Source organism: Lemur catta, chromosome 2 (genome assembly GCF_020740605.2).
Source record: "Lemur catta isolate mLemCat1 chromosome 2, mLemCat1.pri, whole genome shotgun sequence".
Lineage (NCBI taxonomy): Eukaryota > Metazoa > Chordata > Mammalia > Primates > Lemuridae > Lemur > Lemur catta.
In genome coordinates this window covers 66,468,992-66,481,204 of record NC_059129.1, presented here as the reverse complement: position 1 = coordinate 66,481,204, position 12,213 = coordinate 66,468,992, and the positions used below count along the sequence as shown (strand labels likewise).

The following is a 12,213-nucleotide window of genomic DNA, read 5'->3' as shown; positions in this document are numbered from 1 at the left end:
TAACTTGATTTTAGATATCAGAGGTTGAAAGCAGCTGCAGGTTTTTTCAATTAAAAGTTCTAGTGTATCTCTTCTTTCCAGTGCAAGAGGCTAAATCAGTTTCAAGAAAAATGCTGACACAGTATTAAGATAAATTGTGTCCTGTCTAAAAATCCTATAGAATAGTTAACCTTTTCTAAGTCTCAAGGATAACAACAACTTCTCACATGTGATTAAACTAGCAAACAACTCTTTGTCCCTTGACTAACACTTTTTCTTGTTTCTATTTTACTTTAATTAGATTTAAAACAACAAAGATAAACTGAGATTTTTAACACATGTTACATTTTATTGTATATGAAACCTATGCCAAAAAGTCAACTCTATTATATGAGTAATGGAAATAACATCTCCAGGCTGAAAACTAATATTTCGCATATGTGTACCATGGGCGTGGGGGAGAGGGGAGAAGGATTAACTTTATGAAATGAATACAAAAATGAATTTAACTTAAGATTTAATAAATTTTGAGAGACAGGTATTTAAATATGTGTCTATACAAACACAATTTTAAGTTGCCTAGAAAATTTTAATAAGTTTGAACTGAAGAGTTTTCAACAACACATAACTTACATATTATATATTAGTTACCAGGACATATATTTTTTTTTGACCAGGAAATAGTCCAAACCAATGAAACAAAACTTCAAATGATTCTTACTAAAAAAATAATATTAAATAAAAGTTCCCTCTGGCATTCAGATATCTGCTCATGCCATAACCTGTCTTACAAAAGAGGTTTTCTGAACCCAACAGGTAATCCCTTTCCAAACCAGTTTTATTTCTGTGCTATAGTGAGCCTAGCAGTTTTGGATTTGTTGAGTGAAGCAATTTAGGAATTGCTTCCTGCAGATGGAGATGCATTTTATAGTGAATCATTGGAGCTTTAAAAATAACAAACTGCTGGAAAAGAAGCTTAAAACGATCCCTCCAAATAGTGAAATCTTATCTGGCCCATCTGATGGAGCAATTCAGGGGAAAGAAACTAATTGAAACTATTGAAACAGCAGGGAAAGTTGACTATTCCTTTCTTTTTTTTTTTTTTTTTTTGCTTTTATCCATTTAATGTAAAAGAATATTATCACATCTAATAAAGTATCAAAAAAGTGTTAACTAGGTATAAGTGCCTTTTAAAACTGTCATTTACCATCCATAATTTTATGGAACTGAGAAGCTTGCCTGTAGCCAAAACACCTTTTGATGGAGACTGGCCATTGTACATGGTTTTCAAAGAAATAGCACAGTCCATTTTAACGTCATGTCAACCGATTCCAAGAAGAGATTTAGTTTTTTCTAGTGCAAAGAAGTGGCACACTAAATCTTTTAATTGAGAAAGCCTGAAGCCACTTTCAACCTCTTGTATTTAAAACTCAAATTATCTTTCAGGATTAAAAAAGAAGAAAAAGAAAAAGAAAGAAAGGGGGGAGAAACACATTATTTCAAAGGCAGCAAAGCTATGATTTATTATCAGTACTTTCTTCTTCAGGAAAGCTGTTTCCAGTTCTCTGAGCTATGTATATATGTCAGTTTCATCAACTTAACACAAAATATTACTCTAAGATCATGCCCTAAATATATGTAAATTTCAACCCTAATCAAATGAGTTTCCAAATAATACAACAGTTAAAATAAAAATCGCAGCCTTTCTACTTCAGGATTATAATAGCTTAAGGTGAAAACTCTATAGATTTGTTAATAATACCTTCAGGACAACAATAGGATAAGGAAAAAATATTATGACCCCAAATAGAGGGCAACCATACTGCTGGTTTGCCTGAGAGAGTCCCTGGCTCAGTCCTTTTATACTGGCATCCTGTCCAGTTTGACACTCATCCCAGAGGCTGCATTTTATAATGAATCATCATCATCATCATCAACAACAGTTGCATGAAAATGATCTGGGATGCTTACTGTTCATTCAGCTCTCTCTCATAGACATGGTTTTCATCTTCACGGCTATACCCAATAAGCTAACCAAACTGCCCTCAGGAGGAATAGCTATTTCATAGCTATTTTGTGCATGGTAATTGCATTTATAAGAGAAAGAGTATGTATTCATTTAAGCTTAAAGGTGACCCATCCACACCACTTAACATATTCACTAGCACATCCATGGGTGCTTCAAATAATGTATGTATAAAAATGAACTCATTATATTCTCCCCCTACTTTCTAAGTCAGTATTCTTCAGTTCCAAGAATGGCACCAAAATCTACTCAGTTACCCAAAACAAAAGCCAATCATCACATTAAATAGATATTTTTCTCCCTAAGAATCTCTCAAATCTCCATGCCCACTTCCACTGTGTTTCTCTACCTTTCAGCTTAGATTTCTGCATATAACTCAAACTCCAGTCAGGAGAATGAGCCACCATGATAATTTAGGAAGTTTAATATGAATTATTGACTAGTAACAGGGAATTAACTGCTGAGTGGAAAACAGTGCATTAAAGATTTCAGGTATAGTGGATGTAGGGAACCATTCCTACCTCTAGGACTGAGGAAGAGCACTCAAAAAAGGGACAAATTGGAAGACACACACACACACAGACACACACACACACACACACACACAGGCTGGTATAGGCAGTGTTGGAGAGATTGTGCCCACTAGATGATAGAAGAGCTCACTGAGACAACACAGGCCAGGGCTGGTAAAGAGTAAGCTCCCCGCTGGAGTGCTGAATAGACTTACTGAATAGCCACTGTCTGGGGTGCTAGGAAGCCCACTGAGAAAACACCCACAGAGATGCTGCTGACTTGCTAGCCTTCTGCCCAGTGGGGCACCTGAGAAAATATGTCAAACCACCCACTAGGAGACCAGCAGAACTCACTGGAAAGCCACACTTGGAGGTGCTGCTGAAAAATTGCTGGGAATTTGCCAGCTGGGACACCTGACATTTTAGCTGGAAAGCCAGGTGGGGTGGGGGTTGAACTCTTTTCGTGGGATTTCCCACCAGCAGGTGTGCGAAAACGTGCTTGGGCTGCACACTGCCAAGTGTCTTGCGCGTGCCTCCAATGGAAGTTAGAAGAGAGGAATGTCCATTAGAGCCAGGAAGAAAAACGCCTTTTTTTTTTCAGGGTCCCTCCAAGCGCCCTCTACTGATAAAGCTTAACATCCTTCCAGCTGGCAAAGGGTATGCGTTTATAGGGTCCAGCTCCAATATCCCAAATAAGGACAATAATGGTGGATTTGGAACTAACAGACAATAAACTAATAATGGATATACTGTATCCCTAGGTTTACTGCTCTCCAATACATTTTCCACACTGTAACCCCAGAATAATAATTCTCAAACAAATGTAATTAATTCTCTGTTCAAAACCCTTCAGTGCATACCCATTGCTAGTAAGTTAAAATCCAAATTCTTCTTTTTTTTTTCCAGAATATTATAGGGGTACAAATGTTTTGGTTACATGGATTGCTTTTGTACTGCTTGAGTCAAAGTTATAAGTGTGCCCATCACCCAGATAGTTTACATTGTACCTGTTAAGTATGATTTCACCCATCTGCTCCTCCCCACTCCCACCTGCTTGATTTCCACGGCATTTTACTTCCATCTGTGCATGCAAGTGATGATCTGAAAACTAGTACAAACTCTATGGAAAATAGCATAGAGATTCCTCAAAGAACAAAAGTCCAAATTCTTAAGAGAACCAACGCCAGTTATGTCTCAGCTCAGCCTTACTTGCACTCTATGCATGAAATATATTGATAAGATTAAATTAAGTGGAATGCTAGCATTGGCAGGAGATATCTCTTCTTGGGAATTCAGGTACAAGGAAAGAAGGATGGAGAAATGAGTGTTGCAAGAGGTGATGTTGGAAGACAAGTTTGGCACTGATGACTGCAATTTTAACTAGAGACTACGAAATGAGGTCATCTTCTGTGAGCATCAGTCACAGGACTTAGAGACTGGGAAAGATCTGAACAAACATTGTGCAGAAGGAGGAGTCAAAACCAAAATTAATGCAAATATTTTGATGAATGAGTTGGGGATGTCTGGGATAACAGGATAACATAAATGTGTAGATATGCTACAGGGAGCTATATGAGCTGTATGAGATGAAGGTGTAAACTACGCTGAGAACAAAGGAAATGATCTCTTGCATAGTGTGTTAATATTGAATGGAGAATTTTACATTGTTCCTTATAATTGTACATCTAACCTTGTGCTGGACTTCAGAATTATAATCTAAATATACCATGTGGTTCAAGAGGTAGGCATTAAACATCTTGCCAGTTAGTAATCTCTGGTTTACATTGTTCAGGATGCTGACTCTATATAAGGAGATTTGAGACAGTTCCAAATGTCACCTTCTTGTCCTAAGTGACAGACACAAACTGTACTTTAAGAACAAGCCTGCCAAATCAATATATTTAGAGACAAGAGCACCTCTAAATTTCTTCCTTTTTCCCAACCCAAATTGGAGCATAGAGAATTGACAAAAGAGAGGATGTGGAATAAGTGAGAAACTGCCAAAAATTAAATGTCTTGTTGCAAATTGAACATAAGATGTATCAATTCCCAAAAAGAATGCTTTGTGTTATAAATGTGTACCTTTCTAGAGAGTTACTTACTATTCCTTAAATTTTCTACCCACAGCAATTTTGTAAATAATTTTTTTTATCAGAAAAGAACAACCATCAACATTGTTTGCTGTGTTTCTATCTTCCCAACAGTAGTTGAATCCACCATGGTAACAGCTGAGTAGAAATTGTGTATACGTGAACATTACTAAAGTCAAGGGAATGGGTGAAACGGCACTTTGTGGGCTTAAATATTTTAAGAGAATTTTTTGTTTCTTTTTAGTAGGAGTTAAGATAGCATTTAAAAAGCTTATACCAACTCTTCTACCCTTAAATAGCCTCCAAATAGGCACATTATCTTTAGAGGAAATTACCTGAGAGCTCTAGAGCTACATAAGCACTGCATTTACTGATTTTCTTATATTAAATCCTGCTCAAATTGCCCTTACCAAGCAGGGGGCTGGAGACTGGCTAATTTTGCAGTGAGCATAGAGTTAGAAAATCTATTATGGCATTGTTGTTTGGGCACAAAGTCTAATTGTAAAATCCTGAGATATGTTTTAATCAGGGGAGGTAATTTTAGACATTGAAATGATACATTCATTCAAAAAACAATTATTAATGCATTATTTTATTTTTTCACCCAGAAATACTCTCCATCTCTTCCTTCTTTCCCAGCCCACTTCTCTTTGGACCAGATTTTTTCATATTGCTCAGATCCCGCCATTAACTGATTCAGACTCAACTAATGATGTTTCATCTCTCCCCACCTCCTTTCTATGACATAAAATGAGCAGTTGATCAACGCCAAGTATTGTCCTAGGCACATTCTCATGCATGTCTCATTTAACTTAGATAATGGCCACTTTTACTATGTTAGCTCCCCCTTTGTGGTTTGATATTTTCTGAGGCTCCTATCTTGGAAGCAAAACTTTATTTCATAAGAAATTAGAGGATCACAACGCAAAATAAATGGAAATATATCTCTTTCCACAGATACTTGCTCCTGATGTACTTGCTGGGAAAGAAATTTTGATCATCTTTCTTTATCAATAAAAGCTTTTTAAAAAAAAAGGAGAGAGATAAAGAAAGAGAGAGACAGGAAGAAAGGAAGGAAGGGAGGGAGGGAAGAAAGGGAAGGAAGGGAAGAAAAGAGAAGAAAAGCTTTTAAATAAAGAGGAAATAATTGGACAGATCCTAGAACAAAAAGAAAAAATATAATTTATATAGTTTGTGAATTCTATTTTACATATTGTATCTTCACATGTGATTCTCTCATGAGATTTATTATTCTCTTATTCTTTTTCATCTTCTTTGTTTCTGCGTTAGTAAAATGTTTTCACATGAAGAAAAAGGTTTCTCTAGCAAAAAGACATTTTTCCTGAGCTCTCTGTTTTTGGCTATATTATATAAACTATGTTTCCCAAGTTCACTTTCTAGGCCACTATAAGGTAATTTTGATTTTGCATTTTTTTCTATTATTTTCATGCTTGGCTACTTTTAAAAAGAAAAAGTTAAAAATGAAAAATGTCAAACATGGTGGTGTGCCTTACTGCAAGAAATAGTATCCATTTAGGCAGCTCTGTCTTAGAAATAGACGAAGAAAAACTATGGTGGTGCTGAAGTGTGAGTCTCCACACACAGCTGACAAATCATTTGACAGGAATTCAAAGTTTTAAAGGAAGATTCTTGTGGGGAAGGGGAAGTATTTCTTTGTAATTAGCAGACTTTTATCTTGGTGTTTTGAAGTTCATGAAAACAGAATGAAAGTTCCTGAACCACAGCTACTCAAGATCTCATTTGCATTCCTTCATAAGCCTGGGCTGTGGTCCTATAAATAGAAGAGCCTATACATAGAGATGGGTTATTTCCACCAATAGCAATTTTATCTTTTAGAACTATCTAGAGACATTATTCATAAGGATTCATTTCTGCACACTTTCCTGCTGAGAATCTCCCTCTCTTGACACTGTGGGTGGCCAACTTTGAAATCCACTAATGATCTGTTAGATACAAAGAGTGGAGGAAGAGTTATTTATTTTTTTAAGTTAGTACATGCAGGAGTTCTTTTCATTTTAGAAGATTTTCTGTCATCTGGCTGTGATATATAAATAGGGGGCATCCTTTTCAAACCAGCTTCTTTCATGTTTTTTTAAATCAGCTAAATTTTTCTGAAGATAATTTCTAATACCCGTAGAAACTTAATGACAGTCACTTGATATTCTAACCATATTGTAGACTTCTAATCAAATATCCTGTAGCAGTTATAGTGTACAGATGTTTGCATACACTTAGGTGGATTTTTTTTTAACTAAGCTTTCAAATGACTAAGTGAATTTTTTCTTCCTCCATGTTGTAGTGAAGTGTAATATACATGTAGCAGACCATATATGGCACTAGTAAAAAAAAAACCTTCTAATCTTTGTACTTCAGTGGATAAATATCATGTTTTCAGATAAAAGTTAGTCAAAACTCAAAATGTAGCTCAGAAAGATAAGAAAATTATAATGCTCTGGCACCCTGCTAAGATGCTAGAACATTATAAGTAATGCCCACCAAACATCTACTGTGGAGAGAATATTTGTCTCAGGGAGATTGGCTTAAGCTCAAAGTAGACTATGCAAAAGGATCCCTTGATGACATTTTTAAAATGTAAAATCTTGAGACTCACCCCAGAACTTCTAAGTCAGAATCTCAGGAGGCAAGGGGAGCATAGAAATCTGGATTTATAAAAGGCACATAGGAAGCTCTCTGATAACAATAGCCTGTGCGCCAGTTCACAGACCAGCTTTCAGAAACTACTGTCGTCTAAATCAACATATTACAGAGCTAAGGCCTTAATATCCTTGCAACTGTCCATATTCCTTTGTCATACATGTTGCGTCTTTACAGAGATTTGCTTAGGCATTTATGTTGTCTCCTCCAAAGAGTAGAGAAGTGAGTCTTATTCACCCCATGGCACATGCCTCTGTCTATGACTTAGGAGCACAGAAAATATTGGTTGACAGCAATTGGCAAAAAATATGATGTTCTAGTATACATGTAAAAACTTTGCCAACATCTGGATTCTTTCCCAGATCTACATATTTTTTAATTTCAGAATATTACAGGGGTACAAATATTTTGGTTATGTAAATTGCTTTTGTACCATTTGACTCGAAGATGTAAGTGTGCTCATCCCCCAGATAGTGTGCATTGCACACGTTAGGTGTAAATTTACCCATCCCCTCCCCTCTCCTCCCACCTGCTCAATTTACAATGAATGTTATTTCCATGTGTGCACATAAGTGTTGATTAATTAGTTCCAATTTAATGGTGAGTACATGTGGTGTTTGGTTTGTTTTTCCATTTTTCGGATACTTTACTTAGAAGAATGGTCTCCAGCTCCATCCAGGATAATACAAGAGGCATTAGTTTATGATTGAGTAGTACTCTACGGTGTGTGTGTGTGTGTGTGTGTGTGTGTGTGTGTGTGTGTGTGTGTATATATATATACACCACATTTTATTAATCCATGCGTGTATTGATGGGTGACAAAGCAGACAAAACCATTCACTAGGGAAAAAAAAGAATTCGTATTGAATAAATGGTCCTGGGAAAATTGGATAGCCACGTGCAGAAGACTAAAACAGGACCCACACCTCTCACCACTCACAAAAATCTAACACATGATGGATAACACAGTTAAACTTCATGCATAAACCATAAGATTCTAGAAGAAAATGTTGAGAAAACTCTCATAAACATCAGCCCAGGCAAAGAATTTATGAAGAATGTCCCAAATGCAATCACAGTAACAATAAGTATAAATAAACAGGACCTGATCAAATTAAAAAGCTTCTGCACAGCCAAGGAAACAATCATTAGACTGAATAGACACCCTATTCAGAATGAGAGAAAATATTTGTGTTCTATACATCCAATAAAGGGCTGATAACTAGAATCTATAAAGAACTCAAGCAAATCAGCAAGAAAAAAAATCAAACAACTCCATTAAAAAGTGCCCAAAAGATATGAACAGAATCTTTTCAAAAGAAGATAGGCTAATAATGGCCAATAAACATAAGCAAAAACCATCAACATCTCTAATCATCAGGGAAATGCAAATCAAAACCACAATAAGATATCACTTAACTCAGGTGAGAATGGCTTATATCAAAAAGTCCCAAAACAACAAATATTGGAGGGGATGCAAAAAGATAGGAACACTTATACACTGCTGGTGGGACTGCAAACTAGTACAACCTCTATGGAAAGCAGTATGGAGACACCTCCAAGAACTAAAAATATTTAATAGAACTACCATTTGATCCAACAATGCTACTACTGGTTATTTACCCAAAGGAAAAAAAGACATTCTATTAAAAAAAGACACCTGTACTAAAATGTTTATAGCAGCACAATTCACAATTGCAAAGATGTGGAAACAGACCTACTTCTAATTCAGAAAAATATTCTGACCTCCTTAAAGGGAGTTTTTCAAAACTGTTTTCAATATGGTTTGCAGGTTTCATGAAGGATTAAATTTCTCTTTCAAATGAGAAAAATGTTTTCTTTGAATATATTCTCTCATAGCTAATTACATCAACCAGTGCCAAATAAATCCACAGCAATGTTGCAACATTTCAAGTAAACTTAGCAAATGAGGGTGACATTGTTTCAGTCACTGTTTCCAAAAGTCAACTGTCTTACTTAAGGCCCATCAATAGTAAGACACTCCCTTTCTTGGTCAACATTGCCTTTTGCTACAGGATGTGGAGAGACATCAAAGTGGGTTAAGTGACAGAGAAAACAACAGACTCGGTAGCTTTTTAAGAATCCATGATGTAATAATGAGGATCTTTGGAAAATCTGGGTAGGAGAAGCCTTAAGTCCAGGTGTAACACAATAACATAGATTTTTTTTTTAAAATAACTATTGGCAAAATATCTGGCACTCCACAAAGTTTGTTGCAATTTCAAGGTACAATTTGAAGTGAAGTATATAGAGGTATCATCTGGGAAAATCTCAGTTGGTTAAAGCTGACTTTCTAATGAAGTGCTAAAGAGATATGAAGATGGGCCAGAGTGCTCTGTACACTTGCCCTTGTTTAGCCAGATAAGGTGATTTTCCCTCCTCTTGGAGAGTTTTCTGTAAAATCTCCCCCGCCCCTCTCTGCACCTCCAATCTAGCTACCTGCTGATGTACACATGCACACAGTTAGTCATCTCCATGGTAATTTACATAACCAACTTCTCACAACATCTGATGAAAGCAAAAAGAGGAGATGAGCCTTGACTTATCAATAGGACATGATTAAAAATAGTACTTTCCTTGGTTTTTAACACAAAAGCATCTTTCCTGCATTTCAAATTTCTTTAGGTCTATATGATTACAGCTATACTCCAAAACTTTGTCCCAGATGCTTAATACTGACCTTTCAACTCCAAGTTAGGTGAGTGGAAGCAAACTTACATTAGATTTATCCATGACCTCGAACAACAGTTTCTAACAAGTACTTTAAGTCACACCAGAAGATATCTCTGTACCCACCAGGTGGCCTGGCTATGCTTTTACCACTCTTCTCAGGCAACAAGGAACAGCATTGGCTCAAAACTTTTATTGTCCAGAAACAGAAAAGTTTGTGCAGGGTATTTTATAACCATTTTAGTGGCATTGATCTATAATTTTTCCACAACTCTGAAAACTTGTGAGATTCTATATCTGTCTGTAATACATAAAATACTATACAAGTTGCCATGAAGGTTATAAAAAGAGTAAGTTACTGATCACTAATGTGTTGGTGAAATCTGAAGGCCTCAAAGCCTTACAGCTCACCAAAGCCAGATTTACCTGCTATCTGATACGTAAACTTTCCCCATAATGCTTCATTCTAGTAACATGGAGAATCAGTATAAAAATATGGACATTCTTATTAGTAGAAAAGAAAACCCCTTCACATTTTCAAAGACATGTACTCATTATTGTCAAAGAAATGGTCCTTTCCTGCAAGCAAATTTATTTTGGAGTAAGAGGATTCAAAGATGTAAGGACGATATTGAGAAACCACACAGATGAGAATGGCAAGGGAAAAATTTCCCGGCATGGGCAATTGGGAGGCTGAGTCATAAAAACAAAATATAATAGCTTCCTAATTATAGGGGCTGGTCCTGCACCTACCCTTAAGAGCTAACAGTCATGTTGCAAAGATGTAAGCAGGGGGGAAAAAAAAAACCTAATGACAAGATGTGTGAACTACAGTAATAAGGAGAGAAGGAAGAAAAGAACCTTAATATTAAATGGCATTCATTTAAGTGCAAGTAACAAAATCCCAAATCACACTGGCTTAAAAAAATTTAGAAGGGGCTAGAATATAGTGGCTCACATAATTGCAGACTAATGGCTGCATCAGGTACCAAAATTATATCATCAATAATCTATCACTCCTTGTCATGTATACTTGTATTGCTACATACTAGTTATTTATTCTCAGTCAGGCTCTTCCCTCTGGATAGGCAGATGCCACCAGTAACTAGTAGATTAGAAACCCCAGCAGAAACAAAACACACTCCTAGGAACTCTAACAGAGGTCGGCCAGTCAACTTAGTGTGCCTGTGAATCCATCTTGCACTAATCATCATGATTGGCACCAAGAGTGGATCCTGTCCCTCCTAGACAATTTGGTCTGAGAATGGTGGAGGGGTGGGTCTGGCAACGGAAAACAAAGGCTACTGGTACTTTAAAAAGGGGAAGTGGATGCAGGGAAAGCAGAAATAACAAATTCCAGATTACTTCTCCCTCCCAAAAATGCTTCCCTGGCAGGTAAGAGGAGTATTTTTCTCGAGCTCTGCTTTCTCGGGGCACTCACAGCCTGGGGCCACCAAACCATATTTTAAGATGGAGAGTTGTGTAGTCATTACAGCTCCCCACTGTGCCTTATTTTCAGAATTACCACAAATGCAGCTCTTGAAGGACTTTGTCCTCCGTGTAGGGAGCTTATCACCAGCTTAAAATTCTCCTTTGAGCTTTGAGCCTAAGAGGTTTCTTCTAATAGACATTTGATGCACTTTATTGAGGCAGCAGCACACATATTTAACGAAGCCCTGAAGAGGCACCCAGTGTGAAATAAAAGATAAGATAAATCAAAAATAAAAATAGATGGCTTAAAATAGAATTCATGGCTCCAGACAATCTATAAAGCTGTTAATCTGCTTTCAACGTAAAGTACACAGCTAAAAATACTCCAAAATTGGAACAGAGAAAGGACAAAAAATTCCATTTATTAGACAAGATGCAATTATAATTTTATTTGTATGTATGTGCATGCACGTGTGTGTATGTGTGTGTGTATATATAAAATATCAATTGTTTACTGATGGGATTTTTTCATTGCTTTTCCCTTCTTAGTGACAGTGAAAACTGGTTCTGTGAGTGTCCGGGGCTATACTCAGGCCAGCTGTGCCAGTTTGCAAGTTGTGAAAACAACCCATGTGGAAACGGTGCCACCTGTGTTCCAAAATCCGGAACAGATATTGTCTGTCTCTGCCCATATGGGAGGTCTGGACCCCTCTGCGCTGATGGTAAGAGCATTTGATTATTAAACATGGAGCACAGGAGAAAGAGGTAAAGAGGATAGGAGTCACTCAGAGGAATCAAGGATAGCACC

General features: G+C 36.8%; 1 protein-coding gene across 1 annotated transcript in view; it reads left to right on the top strand.

Moving 5' to 3' along the window:
• Window positions 1–12,213, top strand: part of EYS (eyes shut homolog) — a 1,451,515-nt gene that overhangs the window by 1,328,479 nt on the left and 110,823 nt on the right. Inside the window, 1 exon segment of the mRNA XM_045543805.1 lies at window positions 11,955–12,127. Within this exon segment, the coding sequence (XP_045399761.1) occupies window positions 11,955–12,127 (173 nt within the window).